General features: G+C 36.9%; 1 protein-coding gene across 3 annotated transcripts; it reads right to left on the bottom strand.

The window, feature by feature from the left end:
* Positions 1-501: 501 nt before the first annotated feature.
* ANXA1 (annexin A1) lies at positions 502-17,341 on the bottom strand. Of its 3 annotated transcripts, XM_026518833.4 has the most exons (13): positions 17,096-17,341; positions 10,412-10,491; positions 10,209-10,317; positions 9,590-9,684; positions 8,666-8,779; positions 8,156-8,246; positions 7,838-7,917; positions 7,591-7,647; positions 5,628-5,721; positions 4,670-4,765; positions 3,295-3,353; positions 1,754-1,876; positions 502-844 (listed from the first exon to the last, which is right to left on the bottom strand). In XM_026518833.4, exons 2-13 carry the CDS (start codon positions 10,475-10,477, stop codon positions 791-793), a joined length of 1,038 nt encoding a protein of 345 aa, XP_026374618.1. In that variant the 5' UTR covers positions 10,478-10,491; positions 17,096-17,341; the 3' UTR covers positions 502-790. The 3 variants fall into 3 exon arrangements, with proteins under 3 accessions (XP_026374618.1, XP_057161517.1, XP_057161516.1); XM_057305534.1 differs by having other exon boundaries at positions 502-1,876; positions 17,096-17,314; XM_057305533.1 differs by lacking the exons at positions 502-844; positions 1,754-1,876 and having other exon boundaries at positions 3,031-3,353; positions 17,096-17,314.
* Positions 17,342-17,633: the final 292 nt, after the last annotated feature.

The following is a 17,633-nucleotide window of genomic DNA, read 5'->3' as shown; positions in this document are numbered from 1 at the left end:
GAGCTTTGACCTAAGTTTCACACTTTACACAAAATATCAAACACTGGCAAGGTTGTGGAGAAACTAGATCATTTATACATTTATTATGGAAAAGTGAAGTGGTATAGCTACTCTGGAAATAGCTTGACGGTTTCTTTGAAAACTCAACATGGAACTACCATTTTTTAAAAAAGAGATTTTCATTGCCGTTATCATTTCATCTTCACACTGGTTTGTGAAACAGCAGAATGTTCAATTATTACAATGCTGATGCAATAAATACATTATTACACAGATATGCTCTCAATTATCTGCACCCAGATGATAAAATGTAAGGAGTCCATTTCTCTGTGAATATATTTTAATTTTTTAATAATTTTAATATGCAAAATCTCTTTCATTAAATGATTATAACTTAGGATTCAAGCTCCTTTCCCTTGATAAAAGTTAAACCACTGCATTACACACACACACACACACACACACACACACAATCAGAATAGAAGAACCAATGACACACAGTTGTCCTGCAAAATCACTTTATTTTCTCTGCACAAACATCTTTCTTAGGTAATGTTACTAGGACAACCTGTTTATGAGGTTTTTATAGTTTGGGATAAATATAGTTTTTAAAAAAACTTCTATTATATGGAGTGTGATATAAAAATGATTTAGGGTATATTTTTCAGAAAGCATTTAGCTAGACTGTAATCCTGCTGAGAAAACTTTCCTATTTAAGTCTATGATATGGAATGAAAAGATATGATTAAAAAGTCTTCTGATCAAGAAGCTTGCAATCATCAAAAGAAGGTTAGTCTCCGCAGAGAGCCACCAGGATTTTTTCATAATCTCCCTTGGTTTCATCCTGTTGATTAAGAAATAGAGTATACTTAATCCTACCTGAAGCCATAATCAATATAAGGTATTTTTAATTATAGAAGAATTATGTATTTATAGATTAACAGGTGTGGAACATATATCACAGTATGTAAACTCTAGGGTCTTTGATAAGAATATCATTTATTTAAATAATACAGTTAATATAGAAGATAACTAATATTTGTTAATCGATTACTATATAAAAATTAATAGCTTTCAAGATTTAGATTATATTGATTATGTTTTACACTGGAGCCATTATTTTCCAAGAATGAAATATCACACAGAATTGAGTGAGCACAGTATAATTTCATATCATAGTGAAGGCTATCTGACTCATTCACCAGGGAGAAAGTGATAAGCCTGTGATTTTCTCACCTTTTCTTGGTAGATTTAGTTACCCAGTGTAAGTGACAACTTAACTTGAAATAGTCATCTGTCTTTCAATCTTTCAATAAATTTAAAACCCTTGACTTGTCTTTCTATTTTTAACATTATAATGAAAATTTAAACTTTTTTTTACATGTTTTTACATATGTTTTTATATATTACATATAACAAAATTAAGGAAAACTTAAAATAATTAAGTTTCTAATCTCTGATCAATATTCATTGCAAAATATATCATTTTATCTCCCTACTAAAATATTCTGCTTGCTATATTTATGTATGGAAAAACTAAATATTTTCATGGCTACTGAAAAATTTGTGTAGTTTTTCAGTAGAGAGCTCACTAGTCCAGTGAAAGTTAAGTTTACTTATATATTACATATCCTAATATAACAAATTAATCTTACATTTAAATCTACAGATATGTAAGTCAATTTTTCTCTTTGAAGAAGTTGCAAAAAGGACTGCCTTTTCTGGAGGTGGCATTATGAAAATCACAACATACCAGGATGGCTTGACAGAGAGAGACACCATACAACTTCTGGTAGCATGCTTTGATATCATTCATGTCAATTTCAGAACGAGAAACCATAATTCTGATCAATGTCTTATGACGAGTTCCAGAACCCTGTTTAAAGCAAATGATGGCAAATGTCATAGTCAGAGCATACTCTTAATACAGCAGGTATAGGTTTGAATGTGAAGCTCTTTTGTTCATTCATTAAAACACACACACACACACACATACACACACACCCATGCACTTGACACAGGTGGAAATAAAATGACAGCAACCTGACTGCTGCCTCAGCAGTATGTAAGAGCTTTTACCCTCCTCATTGGTCTTCCATCATCCAGTCTTTCCTGGGCCTAAACTATTCAAAGATTACAAAGAACGTGAACCTTCTAAATTGCAAATCTGATCATTGAATCCATCTATTTAAAACCCTCCATGGTCTTTGGTGGCTTTTAGGATGAAAATGAATCATTTTATCTGGGTGTACAGTGCCTACCTAATTCCACAGCCTCTTCCACTCTGCACCGTCCCTCTCATTACATTTATTATCTTGAAAGAGTCACACAAACTCCTCCCCGGGAACAACTTTATCCCTCCATCTCTTCCACCCCTGCTCTCATCTGGTGAATTCCTGTTTAAAAAGCAGGGCTCCGTTTAGCAGACGGCAAGTCTACATTGATTCTTCCTGCTCTTCTCTCATACCAGGTATTCACCTAGGTAATCCGCCCCCCCCCCCCCCCCCCCCCCCCCCCGCATAGCAGCAGGCATGAGTCTGTCTGGGGCTGTACTGCCTACCACAGGGTAGCACAATGCGTATCATTTTATCATTTCGGAAGGACTCTTTCCTGTTAATTGAATGGTCAGATATATCTCTCTCTCCTTTTTCTCTTGTGACCTCCTAATTTTGGAGTTGCAAAGGAAAAAAAAAAAGACAACCGAATAACTTTTCACAATACCTGTATACAGGCAGCATCCCGAAGCATGCTAGAGAATAAAATTCAAGTGAAGTGGCTGAAGTGGGATTGTAAATCTATCTGAGTAACACCTTCCACTTCCATATTAAGATGACATTTTAAAATCTTAGAATGAAATATGAATCCATGGATGACAGAATAATAAAAAAGGCAAGTGACGCTTAGAAAGGAGGAAATTATAAAACCCACAGCCTTAGCGGAAGCAGGTTACTAAAATCACACATTAAAAGAAAACGTACAGAGAACCTTTCTCTGCTGACTCAGGTTTTATGCAAACAACGAGTAAACCACAAACTACCGACAAGCTCACCCGACTATCTTACCTGTAAAAACAAACAAACAAACAAAAAAAACCAAATCTGGCAGAATTGTATTCCAATTAGTATGTGTATTGCCTCTTGCATTACATGGAACAATGATTCTTTTTAATGGGAAGATATGAAAATAAGTGTGGTTTGCAAACAATACGAAGTTTTCTGTTTTTTTTTTTCCTCCACAAACAATAATTTTACCCCTCAGCAAAGCATAAAGCAAAGCATAAAAATTGAATGTTACCTTCATGGCCTGATGAAGCTTCTCGGCGAAGAACATGGGTTTGCTTGTGGCACACTTCACTGCAAGACAGGCACACTTTAGTGGACATATTTACCACAGAAGACGAAAGACGCGTGTGGAAGTTTTACCAGCAAGATTCCATTCTCCATTCCTGTTCCTCATCCCCCACTTACTAGGGGATATTTGGCCTATGAAAAGCTTTCTCTCGATGGTGGTCTTAAGGAATCTTTTCCCTGACAACATCACTATCTCCTCTTCTTAAATCCACTCAACAGCAACTTTGGTTCATTGCTATCCTGAGTATCCTCTTCTTGGAAATGCGGAAACCAGGAGGTGTTAAAGGTCATGTAAATACTTTCTTCATGTCATAATAAGAATTTTTTTTTCAAGTGAAATAGGACTTGCCTTTAACACAAGGCAACGGCCAGATAAAACACTAACAGATGCAGCCATTAGTAATATTCTCTACCTTGCTACTCAGAGTGTGATCTGTGGACCCAAACGTATTGCCATAAACTGGGAGCTTGTTCAAAATGAAGAATCCGAAGGCCCCACTACAGACTTGCTAAATCAGAATCTGCATTTTCACAAGATTTCCAGGGGATTCGTGTACACATTCCTGTTTGAGAAGCACTGCTTTAGAACATAGGTTCCCAGGTCTTCGGAATAGCATGGGAGACCTTTAAAGCCCTTTTCTTCTGAAGACCTTTCCAGAAGCCCCTGGAGACCTCCTTGTCTAAGATGACTCAGTCAGCAAGTGACAGACCAGGATTTGAATCTGCATTTATTTATTTCCAAACCCCATGCTCATAATGACCACTCTGACTTTCCTCTGAGCCATGCCCAGGCATCACTTGGCATAAGTAAATGCTCAGAAAGTATTTCCCACCTGTCCATCTTTTTGAAAAATTACTATTTTATTATAATATTATAAATATTATATGTTCAAATATTATATTAAACATACTATTTTAATATAATATTTTAATGTAATTATTAAGAACACCATTACATACCTTTAGCTAAATATTCATAGTCATTATCTTACATGTTGCCTCTATATAAAACATAAGTTTATTATATCTTAGTTTTTTGGGTTTATTTTTATTTTATTTTATTTTATTTTATTTATTTATTTATTTATTTATTTATTTATTTATTTATTTATTTTTAAGGAGGCTCCACACCCAGCATGGAACCCAGCCTAGGGCTTGAACTCACAACCCTGAGACCAAGACCTGAGGTGAGATAAGAGTCAGAAGCTTAACCAGCTGAGCCACCCAGGCACCCCTGTTGTTGTTGTTGTTGTTTTTAATTGTGGGACAGCATTGATTGTGTCAAGTCAGAAAAGCCTTCCCCCTCCGTGACTACATACCGATAGCTGTGAGGCATTTCTCAATGTCGCCTTTCATCTCCAGGTCCAGAACTTTGTTCATGTCGTGTTTACTGTACTTGCTGTACTTCTGGAACACTGAATATTAAATTTAAGCTAAGAGAGGTACAAAGCATCCTGTTCTTTAGCAAACTAGCAAAATCAGGGTAATTGACGCAAAACATTCCTTTGGATGACTGAATTTCAGAACACACGTTTTAAAGCTAATTACTCAACTGGGCATATTTTGGACGCTCCATCTTCTCCTGGGAATGTAACTCCTGTGGCTATTTTGGTGCTCCTGTATATTTTGGGGAAGTTTTCGCAAGTGTTGACATTTATTAGAACTGGCATGTGATTGACAGCCATGACACGTACTACATCAGAGCTAAATGCCATACCGAATGGATCTTCCCTTATATAAAGATCTGTGGACTAAATGTCTCTTATTTTTATCTTTAAAAATCGGTGTGCTGTTATAAGATAATGAACTTCAAGTAATCACTAGGACTCCCCCCTTTGCCTTGGCTTCCGAAAGGTTCAGAGCCCATCTAGTGCTCGAAGGACAGAATTCTTGTTGCTTTTTGGTGTGGGAGCATCTCTAGGCTTTTTTTTCCCCACTTACTCCCGAGTTTAATGTTTTTCTTCATTGTAATTTCATTCTGTTGTATGTGTAGATTTTGTCACACCTATTCCAGATATTGTGGGGGAGTAGAAATGGTCAAGATAATTAAATCATGTTCTGGCTGCCAAAGTCACAAAGCGTGTTTCAAATACTATAAAGTGGTGGCTGTACAAAGTTGGACAAATGCACAAATAGCAGGAAAGGATCAGGAGCACTACATCTACTTGGTAGGAGAGGGACACTGATTAAGGCTTCTCTCTTTCCTTTCTTTTATTTGTCCTCAAAAAAAAAGTACATCTACTATAAACAGTTTTCAGGAATTTTTTTTTTCCTTACCTTGGCGAAGATGGGGATAGGTTCTGGTGGTAAGGATGGTAATGAACACATTCACATCTGTCCCTTTTCTTCTTTCTCCTGCTTCATATAAAGCCTATCAAGAAACACAAACAGGGGCGCCTGGGTGGCTCAGTCAGTTGAGCATCTGCCTCTGGCTCAGGTCGTGAATGCAGGGTCCTGGGATGGAGCCCCTCATTGACACCCCCCCCTCCGCCCTGCTCATTGAGCCCCCTGCTCATAGGGCTCCCAGCTCATGGGCTGCTTCTCCCTCTCCCTCTCCCACTTCCCCTTCTTGTGCTCTCTTTCTCCCTCTTTCAAATAAATAAGTAAATGAAACCTTTTAAAAAAGGAAATGTAAACATTTGACTATCTGCTGACTTGATATCTGCACAAGAATGTTAGATCTCTTCAAAGATTTTCTAGGCAGCTGCTTTGTGTCGGATTCGATCACAGTAGGCAATGCGAAGAATGCAAGTTCCTTAAAGATAGGGACCTTAGTCTGTTTGTCAGCTGTCTTTCACAGTATGTCTCAGGGCACCTTGCAAACAGTAGAGACTGACTATATTTTTGCAGAATAAGTATTTGCTGGATTAAATTGCTTTCAGAGTACGCTCTATATAAAAACAACTCCATGGGACTCTAAAAAAATTTTTTTTGGTCTTCATTGTTTAAAGTAACTAGCAGCAAGTGGTACTAATACATCAATAATAAAAACATAACCTAGATCTTGAACTTTGATATTAAAATTTCTGGATTCACATTCTGACTCTGTAACTTAGTTGCTCTGTAGTCTTAGATAAATAATTTAACCTTACGAAACTGCAGATTTTCCTCTTTTGTAACTGGAAAAGATAATCCTTGCCTTATTACCGCAAGCATGCTCTGTTAACTTTGAAATGTTAATTGCCATCATCCCCCTGGGCCCCACTAATCCATATATAGGTGCCATAAATACACATCTAACAGCCAGCCCTGAGAGTCTTAAAATGGAAAGCAAATTCAGAAATGTCACAAGCAACTAAGAATCATTTTTTTATAATCGGCAATTATTCAAATACTAACTTTTGTTTTTTAATATGCTTGCACAATTTCTGTTAAAATGGCCAAACTTCTGATGGACATAAGTTTCTTTTGGACTTTTCAAGCAAACATCCGGTGTGTATGCATTTATTCAAGAAAAAGTTAATGAGTGCATTTTAGGTGAAAGATAACGTACTGGCATTGTGAAGGGAGTGGGTATGGACACATTAAGTTTCTATCCTACTAACTCACTGTGATGAATTTGTAGACATAATACCATCCCATGAGGAAAGCATATGCAAATAATAGTTGTTTTTAAAAAAATTTTTTAACAGAAATTCCAGGCCCTAAAATGGCATAATTTTGCTAATGTTGCCAATGGATTAGTGTATAAATAACCAACAACCTCACTGAAACTGTGTGTGTCAATATACTTTGAAGTATATAATTATTATTTTATTATTATTTATTATTATTATAATTTTTTATAATTATAATATCATTACTACAATGTCTTTACAATATAAACTTACATCTATAAAGCACGCCATTGTTCACTGTTAAAAGAATGTTCAATGTGCTTACTCTTTCTACTTAACTTAAAAAACTATTTTTCCCTTTCTTATACATGGTAAGATAAAAATTCAGAGTTTTCTCAATGGGACAATTCTTAAGAATGACAAATCAAATTCTCATTCTTTTCTTTCTATCCGTGCCCACTTTGTGAATAATGGAATCTTTTAAAAAACATGAAGACCACATTTTTCTCTCTTGAGCTATTCAAGTACAGGATGGGTAAACATCGTTCAGGGAATGGCCATTGGTCTCTCAGAGGATCTTAGATTTGCTTTCACATGGAGGCATCAAGTGGTAACCCCACCCAGCACAGGACCTATCCCACTAGGAAGGTCAACTCCAGGAGTGCTTGTAAGCCCTTGCTTACCCTGGCGTCCGAATCAGCCAAGTCATCATTCAAGCCAAAATCCTCAGATCGGTCACCCTGAAAAAAAGTCCCATTCTCTGGTAAGTTGTTTTGTAGCATGAAATCCCATGATTTGCTTAATTCCCTTAAAATCAGATAAATAATATTTTTTGAGAAAAAGAGAATCAAGTGCTTATTTTGAGAGAGAGGAAATCTCATTTTACTCTTCATGAAGGAAGAGGTATGTCCTGCACTAGATGGGGTGTACCTTCGCCAGAGAAAGCAGAGCATTCCGATAATCTCCAGATGTGTCTGAGGTGATATCCTTAGCCAGATCTCTCTTCAGTTCTGAGAAGTGAGACAAGCATATATTGCAGTACACTGGTGACAAATTGGCACCCTAGCTCCTGGAGTGCTGTCCAGTAGCAGCATGCATGTGCCAGACCCGTGCCAAACAATGAGGAAATATTCTGCTCTGCAGAATTTCCAAAGCCCCATCGTTAACATCCACGTTCAATTTTAAGAAAGGTGTATCAGATTTCGTTTCTGACTAAGGTAACTTGGACTGTTGGGCATTAAAATGTACCTTCTCTGTAGACTCTGTTAATTTCTCTGATTTCTTTGTTAGTTCTCGATACCAAAATTTCATCCAGAGTGTCTTCATCAGTTCCAAGGCCCTGAATTTAAAAAGAAATGTAGGAAACACTTTGTTCAAGAGCATTTGCTAGTTTTTGGGTCCCAAAATTCATTTGACTCTAGCATTTAGTAAATTTCCCACAGTATTTAGTAAATATCCACAATATTTAATAATTACAATAAACGCTATTATATTGCTCTAAAAACAAAATGGGTTTAAAGCGATTATTTTGCACAAAGACATAAAAAGTGAGGTATAGGATCCGTGCCATGAGAGACAACATGTGAATGAAAATAATACAGCTGCTAACATCAACATTTAGTTCATTCATTCACTTATTTTACTCCCACTGATTGGCATGCCCTGTGCTAGGCATGAGGTTATAACAAGACGTATAAGTAGACTTGACCTATACAGTCTTGTTGAGGAAAGGAATTTTGCTTAAATCAGGTTATTTACCTTCATGGCTGCACGAAGTTCCTCAGCGTCAAACTGGGCTGGAGTTTTTAAGAGGGCCAGAACAACTTCTTCAAGGTGACCGGAAAGGGCCTTCTTCAGAGCCTCATCCAGGGGCTGTAACGAAGAGATCAGAGCCAGGGCTTCTAATAAGTAACATGCTGGGCAATACAGCAGTGTGGGGCTCCCTAACCTTTAGGTAATCTTACTACTGATTTCTAAATCCAGCCGTCTTTTAGAGTCCCTTTCATTCAGATACAAAATATGGTATTTAGAATGTTACTTTTAATTTTTAGATACAGAGTGATCACAATGAAATGTGCTGCGTTCATTGATAACTTCTGAAAGGATTCCTTTAAGGGTTCCCTTGATCTTTTGCAGGGGGGAGGAAATCACAAAGTTCAAAACATAGTGGTTTGTATATGGATAGAAACAGAAGAATGCTTTAAAAATAATGCATTAATAGTTTTCCAGCCTTTGGAGTTTGCACTGTTCCAATAAGCACCATAATCAGACATTGGCATTAGATCATTTTCTAACTGCATTCCTTAAAAAAAATTACCCATTTTTGATATAAAAAATACAAAGCTTACTTTTTAAAGTAAAATTATATATATAAACTTTACATTTAGACATGAAATTGCTGTTTAAATTTCAGAAGACACATGTCAATCAGAACATATTCTTTATTGCCAATAGTACTCTTGATATTCGTTATATTCAAATGAAAGATTGGTCTCCATTAGAGAAGTCATCGACAAAGAACCAAGACGGCTCATGTCTGAAACCAAAAATTTTTGCTAGTATTGATTACATTGCAACCAAGTGGATAAATACTGTAATCCTAGTCTTCGTTGTGAAGGGAACACAGTGTTAAGACATAAATGTAGCTGAAATTGAATATGTAAGTTTCCCACTCCAACCTACCTTTCCTTTTTCCTGGAGATATGCCGCTTTGATCTGCTGACGCTGTGCATTGTTCCTCTTAGTTAGAATGTCAATGATGGTTGCTTCATCCACACCTGCAAATAAAAGTCCACGAGGCTTTAAAAGCCATTTTCTTCATCATGCATAACTGACATAAAATAATTAATTACCAAGATGGTCCAAATGAAGTTCTTGGAAACTAAGAAATACAGAAATGGCAGAAGCCTAGGACACGGAGGCGACATTAAAGGGAATCACTTCAGATGGCACTCCATCCATCTGACGGAGAAAGAAAGAGGAAATTGTTCCCAGCCCTCCATGCTGCACTGTTTGATCCTGATTTAAACCCTAAATGTGAGCAGAGGTGTTGATTTCAGCCCTGAGTTTCTGCTAGAAATGAGCTGGTAAAAATATCAGTCGTCGCAACAGAGATTCTACTGATTTGACCAAAATTTCCTAAGTGCTGAGAAAGGAACTATATCATTGTTTGACAAAGAAATCTTTTTTATCTTCAAAATGAAACAGACTTTTTCCACCACATATGTCCTTTTTTTGATAGCCATTCAAATGGCCATTGTGAAATGTCCAGGAGGGGAGTGTTTTGGGAAGGCATCGTTACCTTTAACTGTTATCGCGTTATGCAAGGCAGTGACATCCGAGGATGGATTGAAGCTAGGATAGGGGCTCACGGCTGACCCAGGACCGCCTTTGGATCCTTTCACAGTTTTCTGTGGATGAGAGAGAAATAGAGTCATGTCCACTCACTCTCATTAGTTTCTTTTCTGATATTTAACTAAGTTATCTTATCGTCCCTTGACTTACAATGTATTCCTGCTCTTCATTTTCAATAAACCAGGCCTGTTTGAGGAATTCTGATACCATTGCCATTTTTGAAGAAATATCTGGAAAGAAAACAGATAGATGCTATTACAAAACACAAACCTACCGCACATCTGTATCACTCTACTCTCTCACATACGCAAGACATAGAGTAGCCTTGACCTTACTTTCAGATTACTTTTAGGAGCATAGTAAAATGCTGAGTGTAAGCTTTTTCCAAGGAGAGTCTTACCCTTGAACAGAAACCTATAGTTTCCACTCAGACACTTGGCTCTTTTTTGGCATATTCAGTCTTAACCTTTAGGGGTCAGATGATTCTACAAGTAAGCATATAGGCTGAAGAGAGGGGTTGGTGATTTATTTCACTGCTCTGAATTTATAGACCATCCACCCTATGCCAAGCAGTGAGGGTCCAGAAAATATTGAAACATCATCCTTGCCTCAGCTAGTGTGTGCTTCCTGTGGGAAAAGACAAAAGCTACGAGGTCGTCCTGGCTGATCTGAGCCTCTGTTGAAATGAGTCAAGATTAACCTGACAAAAGAGTTAAAGAGAACAAAACAGAGAGAAGGTTGTCATATTTGGGACACGGAAAGAAGTCTACCAAAGCAAGAAATGTTGACAGAAGCCCAATCAAAGAAGTCTAAATGTATCTCCAAAGCTTTAGGAAAACATGAATGGATTTCTAAGAAGAGAGCAGCATGATTCCTCTTATATTTCAGAAAGATCACTCATCCTGTATCATAGAGAATAGCTAAGAGATGGGCAAGATGAAAGATTGGAGACTGCTTACTAGGCCTTTAGAGAATCTGCGTAGGATTGGTGAGGGCTTAAAGAAAAGTAATGGCTAGAGAAAGAGCATAAAGTTTTACATTTATAAGGTAAAACCATCTGTGGCAGTCTGCTGTCTGTCTCAAAATTCAGATTCTGACTCAAAACGCTAAAGAAGTTTGATGAAGATTCAGAAATACCATCTGAATATGGTATTTCTTCCTCAAATAATTCAGTTTCCTTTTCCATTCCTTGGTATAAAATTATTTCAGTACTCAGAGTAATTGCTATACTTACATTCCTTCCTAGGTGAGCCGTCCTAAATACTAGTCCTTCGTGTTTTTCCACCCAACACAAAAAACCCGGATTTTATAATAGGTTCTTTGTCCTAATAGGAAGCATCGGGGTGAAATTGCAACATGGATGCCCCCTTTTGGCAAACTCTATCTTGAAATTTTTTGAATTGCTATCACGGTTCAGCAGTATTTTTATTTAATCAACCATGTATATATTTAAGACCTGAAGCACATTTAAAACCTAACATGTTCCCTGTTTTATCCACAAAACAGTTAGCTATCAGCGATCCTGGGCATGAGTTTTCAGGAGTCCATGCTCAAGGTCAGCATATCCCTCCATACCCTTTTGTTTATTCCTCTGGAGACTAAGACCGTGAATACATCTGAAAGAGGTTGGAAGGGTAATCTCAGTAGTTTTAAATTCTTGATATGAAGCTAAATGAATCATGAGGAGTAAAACCCATAACCTGATTCCTGAACAGCATGTTCAGACAAAGTATTTCAGCCACACCTGCTGAAAAATAACCTCAGTTTCAAGTAATGAGATTAAATACGTGAGGGAAATCATATCTAAAGCAGAAACTATCTCCACTTAATTATCATGGGGATTGTTCAGATTACTATTCTGTCATCTGTGAGAAGAACCAATATATTGTGCATTCATTTAAAGTAATCCTTTCCCCACCCCCCAGCAACTGATAAATTTGAAGTTATTTCCTGAGGTACAGTCATGATGTACAATTTTGCACGAGGTTTTAGTTCCCATTACAGTCGTAATCTGGTGCAATTGCTGTTGGCACGTGGAGTTTCATTTTCCAATTATTTAATTGGCACATCCAGAACTTCTAGCAATTTCTGGCAAGGTTTCAGGTAGTTGAAATTTCAATTTTTATAATCTCATCTATGCCCTTCATAAAGCTGAAGACTCAAAATGACTGATGTGATTGGTCACTTAGCAAAGTACTTTTCCATCAGTGAAATAGGCATTCCAGTATTTCCACTCTTTCCAGTTGGAAAAACAAAACAAAACAAAACAAAAAACTTCAAAAGAGACCAGAGACTAAGGATGTTGTCAAACATAATTTAAAAAATGAATCTCACAACTTCAGAATAAATTTTATGAAAACTTTACTGTGCTTTATTTTTTCACTTCTAAAAAATGCTCACATAATACATCAATTTTTTTGCATAACACAAAACAACAAAAATAAGGGGGTTGAATAATTTGATGCAACAGAGTCTATAGAGGAGACAGCTTTGTAACATATCTTCTGAGTTCCTAGATCTTATAGTCTGAAATAATTTGGATGTTCTAAAAGTGTGGTCTGGAAAAGAAAAGTAGTCTGAATAGATTGTCTCAGAAAAGCAATGAGAGGAAAATAGAATCTCAATCCAGCCAAATAATATCTACTAGCTCTTAGCGTAAAGACACAGGGTTAGTGGCAGGATATAAGAAGTTGCCCTGAAGGAAAGAGATTTTATCACATGCTAGTAGTTAATTGCTTAATGCCAACTGCATATATTAGTAGAAAAATTGCAGTTGCAACATACCTTACAAATACCACAGCAAAAATATTTTGCCCCCCCTCCCCAAAAAAAGAACGAAAAGGCAGGGGGTGGGGAGTGTGGTGCCTGGGTGGCTTAATTGGTGGAGCCACCCAACTCTTGATTTCCACTCCTGTGGACATCTCAGTGTCGGATCGAGCCCCCATCAGGCTCCACATTGGGTGTGGAGCCTACTTAAGATTCTCTCTCTCTCTCCTTCTGTCCCTCTCCCATACACTTCTATCTCCCCCCTCCCCCCATCCAGTGCGCACACTCTCTCTCTCTCTAAAAAATAAATAATTTTTTTTTGGCCAAATTGAATTGCTAAACCATTCTGTCTCTTCAATAATTACGTAATTGCATGAAAATCAGCATTTTGTACTTGATAAAACCTATTCGATAATTGGAAGGTAACACTTGGCTTAACTATAGATAAATAATGCACACAAAGATATTTTATAGACTGCTACATGTTACACAAATGTCAGATATTATTACTGTTATAACTATCAGAGAATAATTTGGTCTAGAAAATAGAACTGTACAGTTAAAAGAGTAAATTAGATAACCCTATGAGTTCACAAAAGATTTTCTTTTTTCTGGTTTTTTTTTTTTAATTGTAACATTTATAGTAGGTACTTAGGAATTTATTTTATTAATACATCTTGGCTCAATATATATTTAATCTGACTACTAATGAGCTCTGAAACCAAGTTTATCTCAGTTCCTAAATTCATCTAATTTGAAGATAAAATTGGTCGTTTACAGATAGGTTGACCTTTACGGAAATGAACGATATTTCAGAATTTCTTCTAATAACTGATATGTTTGTGAACATGCACTGCCGACCAAGCTCATTTATCTGTGCATAAATGTGTAACTTTCTAGAGATGAGTATTTTTTTGTATATTTATGTTTCAGAAGAGAGCTCTCTTCATCTCATTCAGCAAGGAATTAAGGAGGGTAAATACACATAAAAAATAAGCCCCAGATGTTAGAATGCGAGATCCATGCTTACTAAGCTATAAGATAAAGGTATTCCAGAAATGGTACATTAGTAATTGCACCAACTCAAAGTTTGAGAAACTAAGGCTTGTATCAAAGTTACTTTCCTGATTTTTCAAAAACTGCACTATTGTTATGTCCTTGTTTTTTAATATATAGAGACAGAATTAAGCTAGAGGCATAAGGACATCATATCTGTAGTGTTCTCTCAAATGTTACAGAATAAATATAGTGAGAAGGTAGAAGGGGGAGAGGATAAAACAAATGTGGCATATTAACAATTGGGGTAAAGTATGTGGTAATTCTGTGCAATATTCTTGCAACTCTTCTGAAGGATTGAAATTATTACAAAAGTTGGTTGTTTTGTTGTTATTGTTAGTCACAATTTCTATTTCTGTTGGCCTCATGAAAGACTACTTCTAAGATCTGTTACAGAAGCTGAGTTTTGTGGTCTCTGATGCCCTCCTAGAATGATCTAGAATGATCAGTGATACCAGTAGCAATTAATCCTTGCGTAGGACAGCACCTTTATTCCCATTTTCTACCTGGGAAAAACAATGTTCTAGACAGAAGTGGCAAGCATCAAGTCATACATAAATCCATGCCTTCTGATTGCATATTATTTTAAACTAATGACCAAAAGACAGTGGCACGAGTGTTGTTTTTAATAGCTCACACTGAGAATCAAATTCATTAACAGGGAACCCATGGAGACTGGGGCAAGGTTTGCTCTAGCCCTCGGGTGTTTATTTTTCAATGATTTGGCTTGTGCTCCATTTTCCCCTTGAATATGTATTTCACAAGTCCTTCCCACACCTACCCGTGTGAGAGAAGGCAATTAGTCTGTACAATGGTGTGACTTATGCAGAACCACTTTATGAAAGGTAGTCTCATGAATGTTTTGCTTCTGGGTCTTTGGACAGGGTGTTTCCTCTGCCTGGAATGCCGTTTCTTCCTTCACATTTGCTCACCTATGCCAAACTGTTGCTTCTAAAAGAACTCAGCGTAGACCTCTTCACATCTTCCAGAAAGCTTTCATTGCTTCCACGCTCGGCTGGGTGACCTTGTGTGCTCTCCTAAGGCATCCTCCTTTGCCTCTACACTAGCCCCTTCCATTCTGGATTATCACTTTCTACTGACCTATCTATATTCCCTGGCAGCATCGCCATGAGAACAGTGCTAATCCACTATTCATTACGTACCTCCGATCCCTGGTATTTACTATGTTAATAAGTGTTAATGAATAAACAGTGTATCAGTGCTAATTACTTAGGAAATATATCTATACATTTAACAAATGTTTTCCCCAACTATAGGATATAAAAATAAGAATTGAGGTGTGCTGATCCCTATTTTGATTCTCTTTGACTGTATGGCCTCAAGAAAACATTTAACTTCTCCAGGGGTCTTCATTTGTAAAAATAAACGTGTTGGAATGAACAGTATCTAAAATGCATGAGAGCTCTGAAGTGCCTGTCTTAAATTTCACCTCAAGTGGATGGAGGTGGAGAAAATTAGCATGTAATTAAGGAAGATATTATATAAATTGTGTCTGTTCTGATCTTTCTGATAAAATTTTATCCTGTTTTAAAGAAAAATGAACTCATTTACTCCAAAAACTGCTTTGGGTTTATCATTGAAAAATAATAGTTCCGTTGGTTTGGTTGTTTAGCTCTGATTTTAAATACAATTCTAGGGTCTAGAGAAGATTAAGAACAACCAACTCAGCAAACTAACATCATACACAGAAATTAACCTTTGTAGATCTTTTGATCGAGAAAGCACTTATGAAGCATGAAACTCTGAATAATGTTATTATGAACTGTTTTGTCCACATCAGTCTGACGTTGGCTTTCTGCCTCATGTGGTTGAGCCTGGGGCCAGGGTGGTAACGTAACTTCTGGAGAGGAGGCCATTTCAGAATTATGAAACCAGCACTTGACCACATTTGAATCATTTTACAATGTGCCTTCTCTTCCAGCTACCAAAATACATTCCCGGGTGCAGAGGGGAATGTTACTTTTTCAAAGTCCACATATAATTTTAGACATAAACAGGGCAACAGAAAGCACACCTTTCTTAAGCTAGCATTAAAAGTGAGACATCAGGACATTTAATTTAACATTCAAAATGGGCTGAAAAAAATTCTCGGAGGAATGCTTGTAATGGATAATAGCCGGATATATTATGATTCAAATTCTCTCACTTTTGCAAATATATCCAACACCAGTAAAAACCCTGCTTTAGATTTGCTTTGTGCTTTTCTAAGGAGTTTTATGGCCATTAGTTCTCATTCACAATCTAGATGCTACTAAGTAGAATAATTTTTGGAGGACCCAGTTGGCATTCACAGGAAGAACTTATCTGACACCACCCAGAAAATATTTCCCTTCCCCTTAAGTTTTCAAAGCAGCACTGGAAAAGCCTGTCTATGACACAGCCTACAGGAATAAGATTGTGGCCACACCCTCTTTAAATGAAATGGTTAATAAGCGGATCCTCTCATTTATTTATGCTGCATGAATAAACATAACGTAATTTCAAATGTTAATTACAAAGGGCATGATTATCACTATGAGGTCTGAATCTATTTGATTCTTAACAAAAAAGAAAAGAAAATAGTCCTGCTATTTTGAAACAGTTTCCTAAAACCCACCTCTGGCACTTCTGTTCTTCTGTGCTGGCTGCCCACATGTACCCACCCTCCACCATGATTTCCATTTAAGATACACACAGCTCTTGGAAATGTATAACTCGTAGGAGGAAAACACATTCTTTGTTTTTTTTTTTTCCATGGTAACTCACCAACAGTACAATAAGCCAGTATTAAGCAAACTGTCCATATCTGTGAAACTCCATTTCTTAACTGAGTAAAACAAAACATTACTATTTTGTGGTTTCCAAAATATAAATACCCAATGTGATTTTACAGAAAGATTTATCAAAACATGCAGCCAGCCACAAACTCTGGAGAAACGGTAACATGTAACATCAGGATGGGTAAACTTTTCCAAACAATCAAAACTAACTAAAAAGAAAACTAAGACTTACCCTTTTTCCCACCTTCTTCCAAAGCACTAAAGAGAGATTCTCCTCTGATCGTTTTCCACTAGAAATGAAGCCTTGTGCTTCTGATTTTATAGAGTTTGAAAGGGGGCCCCACCTAGCAACCAGAAGTTAGTAATTGGTTGCCCTTTGTTTGAAATACGTGGCTCAGCCTTGTCCGAAACAAAGTGAAACAAGTCTTGCAACACTGTTCACTAAACCAACTCCCAGCTGACAGCAGAAAGGGGGAGAAAAAACCCGGAAGGACAGACTTTTTTTTCTTTTTCCTCTTAAGTTTGCACTGCTTTTTCCAGAAAAAGTAGAGTGCAAGGTTTTCAAGTATGCAGTACTGTCTACCCCAATCCTGCTACCGATGATTGGCACTGTTCTTTAGTTACACAGATTGTGAAATGAAAAATGTATAAACTTCAAAATAAACCCAAGAAAACCCTTTCAGTTTGAATCCCAGCTCCATCACTTATTACTATGTGACCTTGGGGACATATTTAATTTCCCTGAACCTGTTTCTACTTTTGTAAAATAG

Source organism: Ursus arctos, unplaced genomic scaffold, assembly GCF_023065955.2.
Source record: "Ursus arctos isolate Adak ecotype North America unplaced genomic scaffold, UrsArc2.0 scaffold_33, whole genome shotgun sequence".
In the NCBI taxonomy this organism is placed as follows: Eukaryota; Metazoa; Chordata; class Mammalia; order Carnivora; family Ursidae; genus Ursus; species Ursus arctos.
This window is presented reverse-complemented; position numbering and strand designations above follow the sequence as displayed.